This window comes from Notamacropus eugenii, chromosome 2, assembly GCF_028372415.1.
Source record: "Notamacropus eugenii isolate mMacEug1 chromosome 2, mMacEug1.pri_v2, whole genome shotgun sequence".
In the NCBI taxonomy this organism is placed as follows: domain Eukaryota; kingdom Metazoa; phylum Chordata; class Mammalia; order Diprotodontia; family Macropodidae; genus Notamacropus; species Notamacropus eugenii.
Genome location: NC_092873.1, coordinates 376,811,544 through 376,835,908, shown reverse-complemented (window position 1 = coordinate 376,835,908; position 24,365 = coordinate 376,811,544). Strand labels below are relative to the sequence as shown.

At 40.6% G+C, this 24,365-nt stretch overlaps 1 protein-coding gene across 1 annotated transcript; it reads right to left on the bottom strand.

The window, feature by feature from the left end:
- Positions 1–1,423: 1,423 nt before the first annotated feature.
- Positions 1,424–23,655, bottom strand: LOC140523086 (uncharacterized). The gene is made up of 5 exons (XM_072638147.1): positions 23,555–23,655; positions 21,175–21,431; positions 6,276–6,491; positions 1,729–1,890; positions 1,424–1,565 (listed from the first exon to the last, which is right to left on the bottom strand). The coding sequence occupies exons 2-5, from the start codon at positions 21,408–21,410 to the stop codon at positions 1,424–1,426; spliced, it is 756 nt and encodes a 251-aa protein (XP_072494248.1). The 5' UTR covers positions 21,411–21,431; positions 23,555–23,655.
- Positions 23,656–24,365: the final 710 nt, after the last annotated feature.

Below are 24,365 nucleotides of genomic sequence, written 5' to 3'. Positions count from 1 at the left end.
GAACTTCAGAGAAAATACAGAGAAAATAAAAGCAGAGAAATAAAGACCAATGGACAAGACTCTACTGCCTGAAGCAAAGCATTATTGTCATCTGAGCAGTTGGAGAGCTCTGAATATATGGCCAGTCAGAGTCTCAACCAAGAAATCTCAAGATCCTTCTCATAAGAGAGCCCCCAAAGCAAAACCTCACCTCAGGTTATATATACACTTCTCAAACCAGAAGGCATCACAACCTTCATGATTCACTGTCTAATTAGAAATTAACAAAAGTTGTGAAAGCCTTCCTACAAGCAAGCTTCCAGTAATGGGCTCCACAAGAGGCCTATTAATGGACAGGAAGATCTTACATCCCATTAACATTACAGTGACTTGCTCAGAGTCGCATAGTTAGTAGAATTCTGAGGTCGTATTTTAACTCATAAAGATGAGTCTTCCTGACTCTAGGTCCAGCATTTTATCCACTGCACCATTTAGCTACCTATAGATAGAGAGAGAAATCCATATCCATATGGCTATTGATATATGCATAAATGTGCACATACATATGTGTATACCTATATTCATACACATGTATATACACACACATATATATTTGATGCATTAAAAAGTAGATACAAAACCATCTCAAAGGGGAATATACTAGCAGTACGTTGGACTAGAAACCTCATCCATAGAATGGCAATAGAACTGAGACTAGAAGAAGATCAGAGATTCTAAGAGATAGATAAGAAGAAAGACAACATTTCAGGCTTGGGTAATAGCCATCAGTACAGAGGCTTGGAGAGGGCAGATAGAATGCCCAGTGTGAGAAATATCAAGCAGATCCATAAGAAGAGTGAAAAGACAAGTAGGAACCAGGTTGTTTGGGTTGGTGGAAAAGAATACTGTGCTAAGAGGTTGTTGATGGCTTCATGGTGCACAGAACACTGCACTTGGCATCTCAGAGACCTCAGTTCAAATCTACCCTCAAACATTTACTAGCCCTATGCTCTTGAATGAGTCACTTAACCTCTGTCTGCCTCAGTTTCCTCAACTACAAAATGGGATTAATAATCAAATGTTTCCCAGAGTTGTGAGGATCAAATGAGTTTAGTGCAATGCCTGGCACGTAGTAGCTACTTAATAAATTCTTTTTTCCTTCCTAAGTGTTGGAAGATGAACTGTAAACCAAATTCTGCCACTAAAATGCTAAGCAGTCTTGGTCACATCATATTTTCTCCCTCTAGACCTCAGTTTATTCATCGGTAAAGTAAATGGGATGTGACTGGGTTGAAAGATTGGTAGGGGTATAAACCTCATGTCTTCTTGGAATAAGTGGGAATTAGCATAAAAATCATAATGATACTGTATATTTAAATTTAAATGGGACTTTCCCTCACTTAAATTCCATAAGGTAGCGAGTGAAAACATTATTATCCCTGCTTTATAGAAGAAACTTGAGCTTTAGAGAAGTACATTTAGAGGGGTCTGAGTTAACATCAGTAGCAATTGACAAAGTCAAGCTTCGAACCTCTTGAGCTTCCAGTACTAATGGTCTTTTCATTTCACCAGTAGCAGGTGATGAGCTGGTGGGGGAGAAGGTGAGGTACAAGTGGAGAGAGAGCAGCACTATTTTGGACTCTGGATATCAGTTGGACCCAAAAGTAAAGCCAGATATGCCTGCCACAACTCTGAACTGAGCAGCCCTAGAAAGAGTGTATATTACCGAATGATCCCTCCAATGCTCACCAGATGTCTGGGGATGCCCATAATGCCACCAGCTGCTCCAGAAGCTCTTGCCAGGACCAAATACCCTGCACCTTTATCCACCCCAACCCCACCGTTACTTGAAAGCTCCTGCAACAGGAGAGATACTCTGTAGCTTCCCCATATTCTCCATCCACCTCAAACCTGGAAGAAAGAAAAAGAAATAGAAGACCAGGAAGCAATCAATAATAACACAAAGAGTATGCTCTCTGACACGCATAAACCACACACAAATTCAGGGGATCTTTTATATCATTGGTTTTTTTTTTTTTAATTCTTCCACTGGTACATATTACAAGACTGCTTGGTAGGGCTTAGGTTATGAGTGCCCCAGGAACCAAAGTATTTCTTGGAAGGGAATTGACTGGGAGCTTAAGTAGCAGAAGGAGAGGGCAAAGCTAGGGAGGATAAATGTAGCCATGTTGGAGACAAACCTTATGATTGCTATCACAGGGAGATTGGGAAGCAATTCTTTTTCCCACCTTCCAATTAGCTGGTCACTCATGTACCCTCCCCCACTTCCCCCCCCCACACACACACACACCAATGGTGAAAGATCTCAGAAAAGCCTAAGTCTGAGAAATGCCTTTATTTTATACTAGCTGTGCTATATATGTTATACTACACTATAGTATATATACTATACAGTATATATTATATAGTGTATGTATATATATATATATTATATTATACTATACCATACCATAACCCTAGACAAATTACATGATCCCCAGTCAGTCAATCAAGAAGCATTTACTAAGTGTCTACTATGTGCTAGGTACCTGGTATACAAGGAAAGGAGGAAAGGAGGAGAAACAGAGACAGAGACAGAAAGAGAGACAGAGAGGAGACAGAGACAGATGGGGGGGAGAGAAATGAAGAGAAAGGGAAAGGAAAGAACAAAGAAAGGAAGGAAATTCTTGATGACATACAGCTTACAGTCTAACAGAGACAGGGGATATTGTAAGTGTTCTTTTGGAAGAAAAGATGGGCTAATTTGTTAAGACATTTAAGAGCTGTTTAAGTAGAATCCTACGCAAACCTAGAAGGAGAGGGAAAGTTGCTATCACTGGATCTTCACTTTGATCTGAACTGGTGAAAGGAGGGCAGAACACATACACAATGAGTTTGGTGTAGATACTTTAACAGTAGAGACATGGATGGGGTGATGCAAAGGTGAAGTGGAACATCATTCAATCAATAAACACTTCTTTAGTGCCAGCTACTAAGCCAAATGCTGCAGATACAAAAAGAGGTCAAAGATGGTCCCTGCCCTCAAGGAGCTTATAGTCTAAAGGGGGAGACTAGGTGCAAACAAACACATACAAAGGAAACTACATACAAAAGAAAGGCAATAATTAAAAGAAGGAAGTCTCTGGAATTAAGAGGGGCTGAGGAAGGCACTTTGAGTTAGGTTTTTTTATTACAAGTTTTGCTTAACGTTTTATGTCTAATGAAATAAGAATAATCTGCAAATGTTTGCAATGTAAAAGCATTTCATTTAAGCTTCTTTGAAAAATCGACTGGGTGAGACAGCAAACAAATGCCTACTTACAAACAAGATAGAAATTGGGTAAACTGGAGGCAGCTTCCTAAGACTCTGCATTGCAGGACAAGTGCTGGCCCACTTTGGGAGAGGGACCTGGAGATTCCTACAGCATTGAAATCTTATCCAGAGCTTCCCATACCACCACACCACACAAAAAAGTCACCACTAATGTTGGGAAACCACACCAAATTGTACATGACCCTCCAAGTCCAAGTGATGTAATTCTTCCCTGTCCCTCCGACAGTGGCTTATCAACTTGTAACCACTTGGGGAAGAATTATCAGGTTCCACATTTCCCAAGATTCCTTAGTTCTTACCAGTGTCCTCCAGGGAGCTTTTACAACAACCAGGGAAGTCATTCTGACCTGTCACCTTTGGGAGGCAGTGTTGGCACATTGGGGAGACTGATGGATTTAAAATCAAAGACTTGAGTTCTAATCTCCAATTTGCTACTTACCACCTGTATGACCTTGAGCTACCAAGACTTTTGTACATCACAAAACTAACACAAAAATCAAAACAAAAAAGGAATGAGTCAAAGGTAAAATATAATTTAATCACTGAGTCAAGAGGGAGTCAGTGGACTATACTGAGTAGGCTTTATACTTTAGGTATCCCTCAGCCAGAAACATGGAGTATGAGTTAGTGGAGGGTGAGACTTAGGCAGGGAGACCAGCTGGAGACTAAGGTCACATGGGTAAAAAGTAGTAAAAGTAGGACTTGAACATGTATCTTTGACTTTCCATACTACTGGTCTTTCCATTCTATCAGCAGCACAGTGTGAGCAGGATGAAAGGGAGGGGGCAGGAACATTTGGAGGCTGGATCCAGGGATAGAGCCAGGAGTACCAAGTCCATGTGTGTGTATATGTGTATGTGTGTGTGTGTGTGTGTGTGTGTGTGTGTGTGTGTGTGACTTTTCATGACCTCATTTGGCATTTTCTTGAAAAAGATACTGGAGTGTTTTGCCATTGCCTTTTCCAGCTCCTTTTACAGATGAAGAACTTGAGGCAGAGTTAACAGAGTTGGCCAGGGTCACACAGCTAATAAGTGTCTGAAGCCAGATTTGAACTCAGAAAGAAGAGTCTTCCTGATTCCAGGCCCAGCATTCTGTCTGTTGTACCACCTAGTTACCTATAGATAGACAGATATGCATCTAGATATCAATATATGTATACTTACATGCATACATATACATATATACACATATAAACACACACATTTGTTGCACACAAAGTAGATACAAAAGAGGAGAGTAGAGTATACTAGCTATGAATTGTACTAGAAACCTCATCCATAGGATGGCAAATGAACTTCGACTAGAAGGAGATGAGGGATTCTAAGAGGCAGATGAGAGGAAAGATGATGTTTCAGGCTTGGGTAACAGCCAATAAGTACAGAGGCATTGGAGGGGGCAGATGGAATGTCCAGTGTGAGGAACATCAAGTAGACCCATAAGAAGAGTAGAAAGGCAGGAAGGAACCAGGTAGGGTAGAATGGTGAAAAAGAACTGTGCTCTAAGAGGCTGCTAGGTGGCACCATAGTGCACAGAACACAACACTTGGCATCTCAAAGACTCAAGTTCATATCTGCTCTCAGACATTAGCAAACGATCTGTGATCCTGAGCAACTCTTTTAACCTTTTTCTGCCTCAGATTCCTCAACTGTGAAATGGAGTGAATAATAGAAGGTATTTCCCAGAGTGGTCGTAAGGATCAAATGAGTTTAGCATGATGCCTGGCACATTGTAACTACTCAATGGGTCCTCTTTTCCTTCCTAAGAATTGGAAGATGAGTTTTAAACAGAACTCAGACATTAATTGGTTGTACAAACTTGGGGAAGTCATATTCTCTCCTTCTGACCTGAGTTTATTCATCTGTAAAGTAACTGGGAAATGATTAGATAATGGATTGCAGAGTGGGTAGAGGTATAAATCCCATGTCTTCTGAGGATGAAAGGGAAGGAGCGTAAAGAAATCATTATGGTGCTGTATATTTAAATTTAAATGGGACTTTCCCCAATTAAATTCTATAAGGTAGTGACTGAAAACATAATTATACCTACTTTGTAAAAGAAACAGAGCTTTAAAGGAGAATATTAATCTGTCTAAGGTCACATCAACAGCAATGGGCAAAACCCAGACATGAGCCTCTTGGACTTTCAGAGCTAATGGCCTTTTCATTTCACCAGCAGCAGGTAGTGAGCTGGTGGCAGAGAAGGTGAGGTACAAGTGGACACAGGGCAGTACCATTTCAGATTCTGGACATCAGTTGAACCCAAAAGTGGAGCCAGATGCTCTAGGCTCGACTCTGGACTGAGTAGCCTAAGAAAGAGTGATTAGAAAGATGATTACCTAATCATCCATCCAATGCTCACCAAATGTCTACTGGATGCCCAGAATGTTGCCAGCTGCTCCTGAAGTTCATGCCAGGGTAAGATACCCTGCACCTTTATCCACCCCAGCCCCCATCCTTGGTTGAGATCTCCTGAACTAGGACAGATATTCTCTAGTTTCCCCATATCCTCCATCCACCTCCAACCTGCAAGGAAGAAAAAGAAATAAAAGACCAGGAAGCAATCAATGAGAACACACAGAGAGACAGAATAACATGGAAAGTGAGTTTAATGGATGAGGGGAGGATTTAATCACTTCTGAATTGAAACCTTAGATTGATCCTGATTCTAGCCCTGACAGTTGAGTAGCCAGAGGGTCAACTGAGGCAGATGGAGCTTCAGCCTGATCCTCATGCTTAGGAATCCCCAGGTGGTGGACACATTTCTGTAGAAAACATTGTCAGGACCCAAAGAAAGAACAGGGCCCTTGTTAATTGATTGGAACATGGGATATACAGGCTGTAGATCACCAGAGGAGAACTTTCCCAGGCAATATGGAGAGTTTGAGCAGTTAGAAAGCTGATTTAAGAGAGGTTTTGCCTTCCAGGGTTGATCCCCAGGAGGGCATAGTCCAGAGCTATCTTACTTCTGCTTGGTCTTGGGGACCTGTGAGCACTTCTGTTGAGCAGGGGGAGTAACAGTGGTTATGCAAGGGTGTGGCACCTTGGGATGGCAAGGTACTGGCACCTTGGGATGGCAAGGCACTGGTATCTTGGGATGGCAAGGCTCCTTGGTTTGGGAGACATATGGCTGCTGGGGAGGTAGAGTACAGGGCTGCTTCTGCTGCTGGGAAGACATGGTTCAGTGTTGTGGAGAGACCTGGAGAGGAAATGATACCAACTCTTTTATCATATGGGGAGAGAACAAGGCCCAGTTATAAGAAAAAGATGTTCAGGACATTTCTGGGTCTCTCTTGCCCATTTCCCTTTAAAATATACTTTTAATCTGACTTAGAACACAGAATGATAGTCTTCAGTGTCCCCTGATTCCTTGTTTTCCTATCCTTCCTAGTCCTGCTTCAGGACTCACCTAGGAACAGTCTGTTCTTGAAACTCCCAGGGCCATTTTGCATCTTTGGCCATGCCTCTCCTTCCACGTCCCTGTCTGTCTTCTCTTCCTCTACACTTTTCTTTTTCCTTGTCCTCTCTGGGAGCATCAAGCCCAGCACTGGAAGGAGCATTAAAGATCATCTCTTCCAATCTCCTCATTTTACAGATAAAGACATGGCTAAGGGCTGGGCAATAAGAGTTGACAGAATGCCAAATGGATACTCTTTTCCCAGCCTATGCCATCTCCTTTTCTGTCTCTTTTCTTGTACTGTGCAAAGCTGCAGCAGGTATTAGTGTAATATGGTCTATTTCTGGGATAAACTTCAAACATTTTAAAGTCATTTGCAAAGAAACTGTATCAGAGAGATTCTGATTTGCTGACTGAAAAACATTAAAAACTGCTTCATTAATATGGCATAACAATAACTATCTTATTGAAAACGGATAGTTCCATATAAATTGGGCATACTTAAGCTTTTTGTGCATCATGGACTTCTTATGCCCATGAAGCCTGTAGATTTCTCAGGTTTTTAAATGCAAAAAATAAAATATTTAGGAGCACATTTAATTATATGGAACTATTTTATCAAACTATTAAAAAGCCAAGTTCAAAAATCCCATGTTAAGAAATCTTGAAAGCTCCAAATACAGATAATGTGTTATATTTTGGGGAAAATGTACCCAGTACACTGACACTCACACACAAGCACACGCACGCTCAGAGGAGCAAGAGTTTTAATGTTAAAGTTAAAAAGTGTTAAAGTACTAGCTCTTCCACTAAATAGCTGTGTGACCTTCCACAAGTCCCTTTGCCTCTCTAAAAATAATGTTAATAGCTGCCATTTCCACAGCAAAATACTTTACAAAGATCTCATCAGATCCTTCAAACATTTTCCCATTTGACTGATGAGGCCACTGAGGCAGATAGAGATTAAGTAATTTGCTAGGGACATACAGTTAACAAATGTCTGAGGCCAGATTTAGATTCAAGTATCAACAACTCCAGGTCCAGCTCTCTGTCTGCTATATCACCCAGCTATCTCTACAGTATCATCTATAAAATAAAGCATTTTGACCGTAAATGCTCAGAGCCACATAATCTCAAAGTCAGGAGAGAATTCATTGGGCATCTAACCCAATCCCTACCTGAACAAACTTCTCCTCATTCTATAACCAGCCTCATCCAGTTTTTGCTTGAAGACTTCCACTCTCTCCTGTGGAATTTCATTTGAATTTGAGATAATTCTAACTGTCATGAAATTCTTTCATTAAGTCAAACCTAAATCTATCTTTGTGCAGCTCCCTCTCTTTGTTCCTAGTACTGGGCTCTGCTCCAAGAAGTATTAATCTAATTATTCAATGTGATATTGCTTCCTATACCCCCGAGAGGGAGCACGTTCCCCACCTCTAGTCTTCTTCAGAATATACATACATATGTATACACAAAGAAATACATATAAACACATGCATATACACTTATGTATGTATATACATGTTACATGAATAAGGAATTCTTAAGATCTATTACCTCTTGATCTGTGTTTCAAGGAAATACTGTCAATATATTCTTGAATATTAATTCTGGAGGCAGCATTATGATTTGTACATTTATTTCAGCAGAATGAAAATAGCTTAAATAATTCCAGTCAGAAAAAGGAAACCTGAAGCTAGTCTTAATCTATTACTGCAGTAACATACAGTGTGACTTTAGTCGTCACTTTTCTCTGGAGGTCAGATTCTTCATCTCCAAAGCAAAGTTCTAAGGCTATGAGATCCCAATGCTCAGGTTCTTTGCTAGAAATTCAGAAGAAAGAGACTTACCTGGTGCTCAGAGAAAGGGAACTTGTCAAAGCACTCAGGCTTGCTGCTCAGGTGTGGGGATGTTGGGGACCTTTTATATGATGTCTTCTCCGTGCCTCAAGGAAATGAAATGGATTTGGACTTTACCATTTTCATTCTTTCCCTGCTCAGCTGTGAATCACATCCATTTTCCTCCTTTACTTGTCCATTCAGTCTTTTTGATAAAAACCACCCATTGGCACCAGGGAGGCTCACAATGATGTCATCCCACTCCTCCTCTTACCCCTTCCTTAGCTATCAGTAAATGATGGAACAGAGAAAAGGCCCTCCTAAGCTTACACCATGTTCATAGCACTAGCGCTACAATGCTGCCAAAGCCCTTTCCTTAGGTTCCCTCATTTGATCCTCACCATAACCCTCTGAAGTAGATGCTATTAGAACTCTCATTTGGTAGATGAAATTGAAAGAGCTTAAGGGACTTTCACAGTCACATAGCTATTAAGTGTCTGAGGCAAGATTTGATCCCAGGTCTTCCTGACTCTTAAATGAGTGCTCTATCCCCTGTGTAATACAAGGAGCAGGAATAACAAGACCCTCCAGAAGTTCAATCACTGTCTGTATTTTATTCCATTCTCTAAGGGGCCAGTGCCCTCACCCAAATTTTGAAGGTCAAACCCCTTCCTGAGAATTCTGTGTTTACCACCAGATCATTTCCCATAATTACTTAGTGTATGGGCAGATGAGTAGGTGAGTTGGGTGAGGGAGACATTCAATGAAGATATTAGATACTTCTCATTAGGGGCTTCCAGCCCCACCTTTCTCCCTCCCTCCCCTGTCTAGGCTAAGTATTCATTCCTTATTACTCACTTCCCCAGTAATTCTTTCAAGGCAGCAAACCTGCTTCCTATCTCCTGACCAAGCCTCACCCTCTCTGCTCTCTGAAATTTGCATAGGTTCCAAATGATTTCAATGAATTCTGATGTCATTGATTCGGGCCTTCCTCCAAAGCTATACATGACATGATTTCCACACCTTATGCTGAATAAGTTTTATCCATGTCTTTTCAACAAGTATTCCTTAAAGGATTTTCTAACAAGAAGTCACGGTGCTGAAAAATTATCTGACCAGTGCATATATGATTCATGTCAATAAGATTCAATTCAAATTACCAAGAATTTCTTAAAGCTCATTTGTATACAAGGAATAAAAGAACAAAAATGAAATCAGTTCTACCCTAAAGCAGCTTATATTTTAAGCCCAGCTATTGAAGTCTGGCTAGATCAGAAGTCTGACTTATTCAAGAGTCACTTCTTTCTAATCACCTCCCCTCTTCCAAACCCCATTATCTTCAAATTCAAGTACAAATGGGGACAACTAAATCTTGTATAAGGATCCCTGCAAACTGCATATTGAGTTTGAAAATCACACTTGTTTATGTATTTCTTATTTTTATTCATTCAATTGTTTTGTTAAATATTTTCCAATTACATTTTAATCTGATTTGGGCAGTACTAGGAAATATTGTGGACTGTACACATCTCAAGTGCTCTGTCTTTGACACCTCTGATCATCATCAATTTCCTTAAATTCAGTAAATATTGAATAAGCTCCCACCATGTTCAAAGCACTGGTACTTGGTGCTGGGGATTCCAAACCAAAAAACTGAAATCATCTGTGCCCTTGAGGAGCTTTCTGGTAAGTGAGGACATATGTACTCTGTTAAGGAGAAAATATCTCTTCCCTGAGTTCATGTGTCAGGTAACTGCTGCCAAATATATTTACTCCAATACAGAAATGATAGAGTTAAAAACTGAGATTTTATGTAGTGGAGTTGGTTCAGGCCTCAGAGAAAACCTAAACTTTGATTAAGACTCTAATAAGATTTCTTATGGGCAAAATTACATCAAAGGGACAGAGAAATTATTCTTTTCTATATTGCAATCTTGCATATTCCTCCTAGGTCATAAAAATTAAAGGAAAAAAACCCCAAAATCTCACACTTCCTTCAATTTTATAAGTGCTTAACAAACAAACAGAAGCATCATCTTGTGCATTCCCTAAGGAAACAAACTCTCTAGGTAAGCTAAGTCAGGTCACAGATTAAACAACATTTTGAGTTCACAAACAGACTGATTGAGAAGGAAGATTTATGTGTCTCTATGAAGTCAAGGACAGTTGAGATTTTTCTTAGGAAGAATCTTAGGAACATGAAGGGACAGTGAAGATTTTTGAATCTAGGTGTTCAGACTTGTATTTTAAGAATATCACTTGGGGGCTGAGTCAAGTTGGCAGAGTAAAACCGGAGACTTCCCTGAGCTCTCCCCCAATAGCATCCAAATACCTGTAAAAAAAACGGCCCTAAACAAATTGTACAGCTACAGAACCTTCAAAATCACAGAGTGAAACAAATTCCCAACTTAAGGCAACCTGGAGAGGCAACAGGAAGTGTCATTCACATTGGACAGGGAGTGAAGCACTGTCCAGCGTTGGCTGCACCAGCACAGACAGGCTGGAGTAGACCTCAGAGGGCTGAATCATTGGCACCTGAGGCAGTTTCCAGGCTTCTCAACCCACGAACACCAAAAAGGTTAGCGGGAAAACTCTGTGGGACCTAGGTGAAAGAAGATCCCATGGTCTGGCCAGGTCCAACCCCAACCCCAGGACAGCGGGAGTGGTGGCAGCAAAGACCAGTAGCAGGAGAAGAGGCTGCTTCTGGAACTCTGGCCCCACAGATGGTGGGATATGATACACAATACCTGAAACCTTTGACCATACACCCATCCCCACCCCCACCCCCACTGGAAGCAGAGTCCTGTCTTGACAAAGAGTCAGAAAGTCAAGTGTTTGACTGGGAAGATCAGCAAACATCATGTGTAAGATTCTATAGGCAAAGTACTTTTATGATGTTTCTGGAAGACCAGGGCATACAACAGAGAAGGACAGCAGAGTTGAAGTTCCTACATCAAAAGCCTCCAAGAGGAATATGAATTGGTTGCAGGCTATGGAGGAGCTAAAAAAGAATTTTGAAAATCAAGTAAGAAAAGTAGAGCAAAAATTGGGAAGAAAAATGAGAGTGATACAAGATAATCATGAAAATCAAGTCAACAGCTTGCTAAAGGAGACCCCCCCCCCCAAAAAAAAACTGAAGAAAATAATACCTTAAAAAAATAGACTAACCCAAATGCAAAAGAGGTCCAAAAAACCAATGAGGAGAAGAATGCCTTAAAAAGTAGAATTGGTCAAATGGAAAAGGAAGTCCAAAAGCTCACTGAAGAAAACAATTCCTTAAAAATAAGAATGAAGCAAATGGAAGCTGATGACTTATGAGAAATCAAGAAATTATAAAACAGAACCAAAAGAAGGAAAAAACAGAAGAAATATGAAATATGGGAAAAACCACTGACCTGAAAAATAGATATAGGAGAGATGATTTTAAAATTATTTGATTGCCTGAAAACCATGTTCAAAAAAGGAGCCTAGACATCATCTTTCAAGAAATTATCAAGGAAAACTGCGCTGATATTCTAGAACTAGAGGGTAAAAGAGAAATTGAAAGAATCCACCTATCACCTCTGGAAAGAGATCCTAAAAGGAAAACTCCTAGGAATATTGTGGCCAAAGTCCAGAGTTCCCAGGTCAAGGAGTAAATATTGCAAGCAGCCAGAAAGAAACAATTGAAATATTTTGGAAAGACAGTCAAGAAAACACAAGATCTAGCAGCTTCTACATTAAAGAATCAAAGGGCTTGGAATATGATATTCTGGAGGACAGAGGAACTAGGATTAAAACCAAGAATCACCTACCCAGCAAACCTGAGTGTAATTCTTCAGAGGAAAAAATGGATATTCAATAAAATAGAGAACTTTCAAGCATTCTTGATGAAAAGATTAGAGCTAAATAGACAATTTGACTTTCAACTCAAGAATCAAGAGAAGCATGAAAAGGTAAACAAGAAAGAGAAATCATAAGAGAAGACTTATTAAAGTTAAACTGCCTATATTTCTACATCAAAAGATGATATTTGTAACTCATGAGACTTTTCTCAGTATTAAGGCAGTTGGAGGAAATGGATAGACAGACAGACAGACAGACAGACAGACAGACAGAAAGACAGACAGACAGACAGACAGACAGACAGACAGACAGACAGACAGACAGACAGATAGATAGATAGATAGATAGATAGATAGATAGATAGATAGATAGATAGATAGATAGATAGATAGATAGATAGATGGTACAGGGTGAGTTGAATATGAAGGGATGGTATATAAAAAACAAAATTAAGGGGTGAGAGAGGAATATTTTGGGAGAAGGAGAAAGGGAGAGATAGAATGGGGTAAATTATCTCACATAAAAGAGACAAGAAAAAGGTTTCACAGTGGAGGGGAAGAGGAGGAAGATGAGAAGGAATGAGTGAACCTTACTCTCATCAGATTTGGCTTAAGGAGGGAATAGCATAAACACTCAATTGAATATCTTACCCTACAGGAAAGTATGGGGAAAGAGATAAGACAGGGGGAATGATAGAAGGGAGGGCAGACTGGGGAAAGGGGTAATCAGAATGCATGCCATCTCAGGGGAGGGGGAAGGGGAAAGATGAAGAGAGAATTTGGAACTCAAAATCATGTGGAAATGAATGCTGAAAACTAAAAATAAGTTTTCAAAAATCATTTTAGCCAATCCAATAGGCATAAAATGATATCTCTAGATTGTTTTAATTTGCATTTCTCTCATAAACAATGATTTAGAGCAAAATAAAAGACTTTGAGTTCCAAATTCTCTCCCTTTCTCCTCCTCTCCCCCCTCAGAAGGAGTAGTAATGTTTTGAAAGAAAACAGAGACAAGAAAAAAGAAAGTTTAAAAAAAAGAATATCACTTTGGTAGCTTTGCAGGCATAGATTACAGAGAGGAAATGCTGAAAAAACAAGCTCAGAAACTAATTAGAAAGCAACTGCAAAAATATGGATGAGATAGGGTTTGTCCATGAGAGCAGTTCTACGAATGGAGTAGTGGAAACCAGATACAAGCAATCTTGTAAAGATAGCATTAATGGGATTTTGCAACTGATTGGATATGGGGGGACAGGGAGAAAATAAAGTGGGGAAGAGTGGAAGAGAAAGGAAAGGAGAGAAGGAAGGAAGAGGAGAGAGAAAGAGAGAGAGAGAGAGAAGGAGAGAGAGAGAGAGAGAAGGAGAGAGAGAGAGAGAGAGAGAGAGAGAGAGAGAGAGAGAGAGAGAAGGAGAGAGAGAGAGAGAGAGACTGTGACTGAGACTGAGACTGAGAATGACAGAGATTGTGAAACTGGATTAAAGAGAAAATGGTAGTACCTTCAAAACAAATACTGAAACCTGGAAAAAGGGTGTGAATGGAGGGAAGGAGGGGCAGACAAAACTAGTTCTACTTTGGACATGCTAAGTTTGAGATACTGCTTGGATATCTCCTTCAATAATCCAGAATAAATCTGGAAATGAGGAACTGGAATTCATGACATTGATTGAGCCTGGCTGGATATATAAAGGTGGAGGTACCTATTTAGGGATGATCATTAAATTCACCAAAACTGATGAAATGACCAGATGACAGATTAAACAAGGAAGAGAGGACACAAGACAAAACCTTGGAAGACACATGCACTCATTGGATGTAAGATGAAAAAGAGCCTGACAAGGAGTGGTCAGATGGGTAGAAGGAGAATGGAGAGCGAGCAATATTATGTAAACCAAAGGAGGAGACAGAGTATCTATGAGGAGGGGATGGTCAGTGATGTTAAAAAAAAATCCAATGAAAGCCCAAGTGAAGAACAGGCTTTTTAATTCATTAGCTCAGGTACATGCTTTGGAGAGAACAATTTTGATAGAATTGAGGCAGGTTCAGAAGCCAAATTACAAATGTTTCAGAAATGAGTGGATTAAATGATTGTAGAGGTTTCTCACCACAAGCGTGACTGTGAAAGGGAGAAGAGACATACATAGAGGAGTAACTTTAGGTTAAGTGATACAGTAGATAGAGTGTCAGGCCTGGAATCAAGAAGACTTGAGTTCAAATCTACTACTTTGCTCTGAAACCCTGAGCAAGTCATTTAACGTCTTTTGCCTCTGTGCCCTCATCTGTAAAATGAGCTTGAAAAGGAAATGGCAAACCACTTCCATATCTTTGCCAAGAAAATCCCAAATGGGGTCATCAAGAGTCAGACACTACTAAAATGACTGAATAGAAAGAACAAGGGTCAAGAGTAGATTTTAAAGAAGGAATGTGTCCTTGCCATATTTGTAATTAACATGAAATGAAAGTTATTGTGTGTAAAATCCTTATCTTTTTAAAATCATTTTATCTTTACACAAGATGTTGTGCCCCACTACAATATTTTACACATGTCAGGTGCTTAATTAATATGGCAAGGAATAGCTAGTATTGAGATAAGGGGAACCTAGGATCTCTTGGGATATTGTGATATTGATCTGATCCAACCATAGGATAAAGAAGGTGTCAGAAAACAGTGAAAAGGAAAAGAATTTGGAGAATAGGGAGGAGTAGAGAAACTGTTGGTCAGAGTGAGAATGAACAATAGGCTGAGGAAGAGTAAAGCAGAGGGAGAGTTGGGAGGACAGGAAATTCTTTCTAAAGGGAGGGACAAATTTCAGGGAAGAAATTCAGTTGTGAGTCATGGAGGTACCACAGTCATCAGGGACAGGGAGAACAAGGCTGTAACAATCTATTTAGGTGACTTAAGAGGATGAAAAATAGGTAATGGAATTTGAAATGGTGAACTAAAAGGCCGATATGTTTAGGAAGAAACTCATGTGCATATCAGAGGCTTTAAGTATGGGGACAGGGGTTGGAGCTGGAAAAGGTGATGTACTGACTCTATGGATAAAGGAAGGAGAGCAAACTGGAAGCGATCAGAAGACAGTAAAAAGGGTCAGAAATGAACATCAGGGATGGAAAAAGGAACCTCAGAGAAAGATAGGCTGATGAGTGATTGTGATAAAGGGTCTGTTTTGAAATGGTCGTGAGTAAGGGCTGACCTCTCCTATCAAGACCATCCCTGGGATCTGAGACTACTTGACAATACCTGGATTCTTCCCTCAGGCTTTTTCTGATTCAGATTCAATCCAGCTCTAACTCTGTCTAGCTGAGATTCTATCTGGCTCCCTTGTTAATACAAGTATTGCAAATGCATAGGCTCCTTAAGAGTCAACCCAGTATGGCAAATCTTTAATAAACTTTGTTTTCCTTTGCCTTTAAGAAGGCTTGTGTCAAATTCATTCAAGCAGGACCTGGCATGTCAGTATTTTGGAGTCCCCATAACCCCCAATCTCAACACTGGGATGGAGGAGGGATCCATGTCTCGGTGAAAGTCAGAAGATGAATGGGTATGATTGCAAAAGGTTTAAGGTGAAAGCAAATTGGTTAATTAGTGAGCAGGGACATTCTGGATAGCATGATGGAAGGTGTTGGTTAATTATTGAATGTGACATAAGGGAACTAAGTAATGTTGAGGAGGGTGGGAGTGAGGAAGTGTGTCTTCATCCATGACTGTTCATCCTGTGGGTGTCTGGGAGTCATTCTATTCCTAAATGAAAGGGAAATGGGACTCTTATCAGTCACTGGCCTGGAGCACAGAGCTGCTCCCCAGAGGAAACTGGCAAACCATGAAGCCATGGAGGTGGGGAAGGCGGTTCTTCCCAGGAGCACCTGTGCAGCTGTGGCTTTCATCCTGTGGAGTAAACCTGCTGCCCAACTCCTTGCCCTTGCCTCAGCCTCGCTTGACGCCTGTTTACATAAGCCACAGATGAATTCAGGGGATCATTTATGTTGTTCGTTTTAAAATTCTTCCACTGATGCATATTACAAGAGTGCCTGGAATGACTTAGCTTTTGAGTGCCCCAGGAGCCAAAGTATGGCTTGGGAGCATAAGTCGCAAGAGAGGGCAAAGGTAGGGAACATAAGGGTAGATGTAGTCATGTTGGAGACAAGCTTTATGATTGCTATCACAGGGAGGTGGGGAGAAATTCTTCTTCCCCCCTTTCCAATTGGTTGATCACTCATGTACCCTACTCTATGGGATAAAAGGACCCTTACTCAAAATTTTAAATAAATGAAGAGGCTTCTCAATAAGAATAGAAAGAAAAAGATTTATTACAATTCTCGAGAAAGGGACGTCCTTCCACCAGGTCGGGGAATCTGATGGAAGGAGGCAACTTACAGAAATTGAAGCACAATTTTTATACCCTAACTCAGAGAATCCCACCTCCCCACTATCCCACGTCTCCATTGGCTGGGAGGCGGGCTCACAATCTAAGTGGGAAAACTAGACAAACCCCAGGAAATCTTCACCTATCCCAACACAATTACCTCATCTAATATCTAACTTAACTGCTGATGTGGCTTTAAAAAAAGGGGAGGGGGAGAAGTGGGAGCTGGTAGTGTTGATGTGGCAACAGTACAACAAACAAAGGGGAGATTTGAGTAACTTCCAAGTTTTGGCTACAGCCCACAGCACTTAAGGAGAGAGGCCTTATGGAAGAGAAATTTTATTTAGAAAATCCAATATTCCTCATATTTTTATTATGAAAAGTCTTCACAATCTCCTCATCTCACTCACTACCACCCCCAGACCGATTCTGACACATGTCAATCAGAAAAACCTGAGTTTAAGAACGACTTTATTTTATGCTAGCTGTATATCCCTAGGCAAGTTACATGATCCCCAGTCAGTCAATCAAGAACCATTTAAGTGCCTACTATCTGCTAAGTACCTGGAATACAAAGAAAGGAGAGAGAGAGAGAGAGAGAGAGAGAGAGAGAGAGAGAGAGAGAGAGAGAGAGAGAGAGAGAGAGAGAAGGGGAGGGGAGGGGAGGGGAGGGGAAGAAGGAAGGAAAGAAATCCTTGATGGCATATAGCTTATAATATAAGAGAGAGAGGAGATATTAAAAATGTTCTTTTGGCGCAAAAAATGGACTAATTTTTAAGCAATTTAAGGGATACTTAAGTAGAATTATATGCAAACCAGGAAGGAGTGGGGAAAGGGGCCATCACTAGAACTTCACTTTCATCTGAAAAGAGGACAGAACACATAGATAGTAAGTTTGGTGTGGATATTTTAACAGTAGAGACGTGGACGGGGTGCTACAAATGTGAAGTGGAACATCACTCAATCAATAAAAATTTCTTAAATGCCTAATATGTGCCAGCCACTAAGCCAAATGTTGTAGATAAAAAAAGAGGCAAAAGACAGTCCCTGCCACCAAGGAGCTTATAGTCTAACGCGGGGAGACAAAGTGCAAAAAACAGATACAAAGTAAACAGCACACAAAAGAATGGAAATAATTAAAAGAGGGAAGGCACTGGAATTAAGAGGGGCTCAGAAAGGCATTTTCAGTTGAGGTCACTGTATTATACGTTTTACTTAACTTTTTTATCTCTGATTAAATAAGAGTAATAAACAAATGTTTGTAATGTAAAAGCACTTCATTTAAACTTTTTTGAAAAATGTAGTAGGTGAGACAGCAAACAGAAGCCTACTTAGAAACAAGATAGAAAAGAGATAAATTGGAGACAGCTTCCTATGCATTGCAGAACAAGAGCTGCCCTGCCTTGGGAGAGGGACCTAGAGGTCTCTACAACATTGAAATCATGTCCAGAACTTCCCCCAACAACATCATATCACATTCAAACATCAGAACTAATGTTGAGAAGCCCCACCAAAATGTACATGAGTTTCCAGTTCCAAGTGATTTAATTCTTTCCTGTCCCTCTGACAATGGCCCATCAACTTGTAACAACTTGGGGAAGAGTTATCAGGTTCCACTTTTCCTAAGATTCCTTAGTGCTTACTGCTATCCCACAGGGAGCTTTTGCAACAGCCAGGGAAGTCATTCTGAGCAGTCACCTTTGGGAGGCAGTGTTGGCACACTGGGGAGACTGATGGATTTAAAGTCAAAGAACTGGGTTCTAATACCCAATCTGCTACTTATCACCTGTGTGACCGTGAGCTACCAAGAGTTTTGTCCATCACAAAATCAACACAAAAATAGAAATTATAAAAATGATGACAAAGATAAAATGTGATTTGATCATTGAGTCAAGAGGGCATCAGTGGAGTTTATTGAGCAGGAGGGTGACATTGTCAGTCCTATACATTAAGAATCTTTCTGGCAGATATGTGGAGCATTAGAGAAGGGCGAGACTCAGGCAGGGAGACCAATAGGAGGCTAAGGTCACATGGGTAAAAAAATGGTAAAGGCAGGACTTGAACCTATATCTTTGACTTTCCATACTGATGGTCTTTCCATTCTTTCAGCAGCCGCATGTGAGCCAGATGAGAGGAAGGGGGCAGGAACATCTGGATTCTGAACCAGGGATAGAGCCAGGAGGCCCAGTCCAATGTGTGTGTGTGTGTGTGTGTGTGTGTGTGTGTGTGTGTGTGTGTGTGTCTGTGTCTGTGTCTGTGGGTATTCTGTTGTTGTTCAGTGGTTTTTCAGTCATAAGTGACTATTCATAACCCTATTTGCCAATTTCTCGGCAAATATAGTGTCATGGTTTGCCATTGCCTTTTCCAGCTCATTTTACATATGAAGAAACTGAGGTAAACAGGGTTAAGTGACTTGTCCAGGGTCATACAGCTACTAACTGTCTGAGGCCATATTTGAACTGACAAAGAGGAATCTTCCTGATTCCAGACTCAGCATTCTATCCACTGTACCACCTAGCTATTGATAGATAGATAAATACATACAGACAGACAGACATGCAGATATCTATAAATATATATATATACATGTATTCATGTGTGTATACCTATATATGCACATATATATATATATATACAGATATCTACACACATAGATTTGATGCATACAAAGTAGATACAAAGTCATGTCAGAGGAGAATGTACTAGCAGCGGATTGGACTAGAAATCTGAACCATAGGATGGCAACTGAACCGAAACTAGAAGGAGATGAGGAATTCTAAAAGGTAAATGAAAGGAAAGACCATGTTTCAGGCTTGGGCAACAGTAAGTAAGTACAGAGGCATGGAGAGGGCAGATGGAATGTCCAGTGTGAGGAACATCAAGTAGACCCATAAGAAGAGTGGAAAGGCAGGAAGGAACCAGGTTGTGTAGGCTGGTGGAAAAGAACTGTATGCTAAGAGGCTGCTAGGTGGAACCATAGTGCACAGAACACAGCACTTGGCATCTCAAAGATTCAAGTTCAAATCTGCCCTCAGACATTTACTAGCTCTGTGATCCTGAGCAAATCTTTTAACCTCTTTTTGCCTCAGATTCCTCAACTGTGAAATGGGGTGAATAATAGACGATATTTTCCAGAGTGGTTGTGATGGTCAAATGAGTTGAGCACAATGCCTAGCACATCGTAGCTACTTAATAAATCCTTTTTTTTTCCTTCCTAAGAATTGAAAGATGAGTTTTAAACCTGACTCAGCCATTAATATGTTGCACAGTCTTGGGCATGTCATATTCTCTCCTTCTGGTCTGAGTTTATTCATCTGTAAAGTATTTGGGATGTGATTAGATAATCACTTACAACTCAATGGGTCTGGGTTGAGGAGTTTGTAGGGGGACAAACTCCATGTCTTATGAGGATGAGAGGGAATTAGCATAAAGAAATCATGATGATACTGTATATTTAAATTTAAATAGGACTTTCCCTCACTTAAATTCTATAAGGTAGTGAGTGAAAACATTATTATTCCAACTTTATAGAAGAAACTTTGCTTTACAGGAGAAGATTCATTTGTTTAACTTCACATCAGTAGTAACCAGCAAAGCCAAAACTTGAACCTCATGGGCTTCCAGTACTAATGAACTCTTCATTTCACCAGTGGCAGTTGGTGAGCTGGTAGCAGAGAAGATGAGGTACAAGTGGACATAGGGCAGCACCAGTTTGGATTCTGGACATCAATTGGACCCAACAGTAGAGCCAGATGTTCCAGGCACAACTCTGGACTGAGTAGCCTTGGAAAGAGTGATTAGAAAGATGATTACCTAATCATTCATCCAATCTTCACCAAATGTCTGCTGGATGCCCAGAATGTTGCCAGCTGCTCCTGAAGCTCATGCCAGGATGAGATACCCTGCAACTGTATCCACCCCAACCCTCACCCTTGGTTGAGATTTCCTGAGTTAGGAAAGATATTCTCTAGTTTCTGCATATCCCCCATCCACCTCCAACCTGGAAGGAAGTAAAAGACATAGAAGACTAGGAAGTAATTAATGATAACACAGAGACTGCCAGAAATAGCATGGAACGTGAGTTTAATGAATTAGGGGAGGATTTCATCACTTCTGGATTGAAACCTTCTTAGAATGATCCTGATTCTTGCCCTGACAGTTGAGTAGCCAGAGGGTCAGCTCAGGCAGATGGAGCTTCAGCCTGGTCCTCATATGTAGAAATGGACACATTTCTGTTGAAAACATTTTCAGGACCCAAAGGAAAGGCAGGGACCTTGCTAATTGATTGGAACACAGGAAGTAAAGGCTGCAAATCACCAGAAAAGAACTTTCCCAGGCAACACAGAGAACTTGAACAGTTAGAAGTGGAAAGCTGATTTAAGGGAGATTCTGCCTCCAAGGTTGGTCCCCAGGAGGACATAGTCCAGAGCCATCTTACTTCTGCTTGGTCTTGGGGACCTGTGGGCACTTCTCTTGACAAGGGGGATTAACAATGGTTATACAAGGCTGTGGCACCTTGGGATGGCAAGGCTCTGGCACCTTGGGATAGCAAGGCTCTGGCACCTTGGGATGGCAAGGTACTGGCACCTTGGGATGACAAGGTTCCTTGGTTTGGGAGACACATGACTGCTGGGGAGGTAGAGTACAGGGCTGCTTCTGCTGCTGGGAAGACATGGTTCAGTGTTGTGGAGAAACCTGGAGAAGAAATGATACCAGCTCTTTTATTGTATGGGTAGAGAACAAAGTCCTTCCAGAAGAACATGATTTTCATGATATTTCTAGGTCTCTCTTACCCATTTAACTTTTAGTATGTACTTTGAATCTGACCAACTTAGAAGACAGAAGGATAGTCATCAGGTTTGCCTGATTCCTTGTTTTCCTATCCTTCCCAGTCCTGCTTCAGGATACAACTATGAAGAGTCTGTTCTTGAAACTCCCAGTGCCATTTTGTATCTTTGGCACTGCCTCTCCTTACACATTCCTATCAGTCTTCTTGTCTCCAAAGCCTGATTTCTCTTCCCCTACACTTTTCTTTTTCCTTGTCCTCTCTGGGAGCATCAAGTCTAGCACTGGAAGGAGCATTAGAGATCATCTCTTCCAATGTCTTCATTTTACAGATAAAGACATGGCTAAGGTCTGGGCAGTTTAAATCACCTACATAAAAGCGGACAGTGCTGAGATGGGGACCAAAAATCTACTCTAATGCCAAATTGTGAGCTCTTTCCCCAGTCTATGCCGTCTCCTTCTCTTTCTGTCTCTTTTCTTATAGTGTCCAAAGCAGCAACAGGGATTAGTGTAATATGGTCTATTTCTGGGATAAACTTCAAACACTTTAAAGTCACTTGGAAAGAAACTGTATAAGAGAGATACTGATCTGCCAATTAAAAAATTTTTTAAACTGTTGCATTAATATATATTAAGGATATTGAAGATCCTAAATGAATAGTTCTATATAAATCGGGTATGCTTTAGCTTTTTTTTTGTCATGGACTCCTTATACCAATGAAGCCTGTTGACTCCTCAGACTTTTGAATGCATAAAATAAAATATACAGGAGTTCATTTAATCATATGGAAATATTTTATCAAAATACTGAAATTCACAAACCCCATATTAAGAAATCTTGAGACCTCCTATTGCAGAATATATGGTATATTTTGGGGAAAATGTACCCAATGCCCATGTGCACACACATCCACACACTCAGAGGATCAAGAGTTCTAATGTTAAAGTTAAAAAGTGTTAAAGTCCTAGCTTTCCACTAATTAGCTGGATTACCTTGGACAACTCCCTGTGCCTCTCTAAAAATAATGATAATAGCTAGCATTTCTATACCAAAATACTTTGCAAAGATCTCATCAGGTCTTCAAACAACTCTAAGAAATAGGTGTGTTATTACCCCATTTGACCGATGAGGACACTGAAGCAGATGGAGATTAAGTGGTTTGCTAGAGATACACAGCTAATAAATGTCTGAGACCAGATTTAAATTCATGTCTCCACAACTCCAGGCCCAGTACTCTGTCTACTATACCACCCAACTGGCTGTAGGCTCTCATCTGTAAAATAAAGCATTTTGACCATAAGTACTCAGAGTCACATAATATCAAAGTCAGAAGAGAATTCACAGGGTCATCTAGCCCAACTCAGACATGAACAAACATCTCCTCATTCTATAACCAGCCTCATCCAGCCTTTGCTTGAAGACTTCCACTTTTTTCCATGGTATTTTATTTGAATTTGGGATAACTCTAACGGTCATGAACTTCATTAAGTCAAGCCTAAATCTGGCTTTGGGCAGCTCCCTCTCTTTCTTCCTAGTCCTGGGCTCTGGTCCAAGCAGCACTAATCTAAACCTTCTTCAATGTGACGTTGTTTCAAATACTCCTAAGAGAGGGAGCACGTCCCCCATCTTTTTTTTTTCAGAATATGCGTACATATGTGTGCATATAAATACACACTTATGCATGAATATGTAATATTATATGAAAAAGAAATTCTTAAGATCTATTCCCCTTTGGTCTATAGTTCAATGAAATACTACCAACAGATACTTCAATTTCAGTTCTGGAGGCAGCAATATGATTTTTTCATTTATTCCAGCAGAATGAAATGGTCAATAAACCATAAATCACTCTAGTTAGAAATGAGAAAACCTGAATTTAGTCTTAAACTGTTACTACAGTAATTATTTGTGTGACTTTAGTGAAGTCACTTTTCTATGGAGAGCACATTATTCATCTCCAAAGCAAAGTTCTAAGGCTATGAGATCCCAGAGCTCAGGTTCTTTGCTAGAAATTCAGAAGAAAGAGACTTACCTGGTGCTCGGAGAAAGGGAACTTGTCGAAGTACTCAGGTCTGCTGCTCAGCTGTGGGGATGTTGGGGACCTTTTATATGATGTCTTCTCCATACCTCAAGGAAATGAGAACGCTTTGGGCTTTTCCATTTTCATTCTTTCCCTGCCCAGCTGTGAATCACATCCATTTTCCTCCTTTACCTGTCTATTCAGTCTTTTTAATGAAAACCACCCATTGGAGAGCTCTTTAGCACCAGGAGACTCACAATGATGTCACCCCACTCCTCCCCTTACCCTTCCTTAGCTACCAGTAAATGGTGGGAGTGGCGACAAGGCCCTCCTAACCTTATACCATGTTCATAGCAATAGTGCTACAGTGCTGCCAAAGCCCTTAAATGGTGCCCTCATTTAATCCTCACCACAACCCTCTGAAGTAGGTTCTATTATAACCATCACGTGATAGATGAAGTTGAGAGAATTTAAGGGTCTTTCATGGTCACAAAGCTATTAAGTGTCTGAGGCAAGATTTGATCCCAGGTCTTCCTGAGTCTAAAATGGTTGCTCTATCCCCTGTGTAATACAGGGAGCAGGAAGAACAAGACTCTCCAGAAGTTCAATCATTGTCTGTATTTTATTCCATTCTCCAAGGGGCCAGTTCCCTGACCCAAATTTTGGAGGTCAGGCCCCTTCCTGAGGATTCTGTGTGTACAAACAGATCATTTCCCATAATTACTTAGTGTATAGGTAGGTGAGTAGGTGAGTTGAGTGAGGGAGACATTCAATGAAGATATTAGAGACTTCTCATTTTTCCCTCCCTCCCCTATCTAGGCTA

Bases quoted from the DNA above. Each gene is read 5' to 3' on its own strand.
- LOC140523086 (XM_072638147.1), bottom strand. From the start codon at position 21,410: ATGTCTTCCCAGCAGCAGAAGCAGCCCTGTACTCTACCTCCCCAGCAG. The intron at 1,891-6,275 runs GTAAGATAGCTC...TCTTTCTTCCAG, and splicing joins GTCCCCAAGACCAAGCAGAA to GTTTGAGGTGGATGGAGAAT. The intron at 1,566-1,728 runs GTGAGCATTGGA...CTCCCCCACCAG, and splicing joins TGGGCATCCCCAGACATCTG to CTCATCACCTGCTACTGGTG.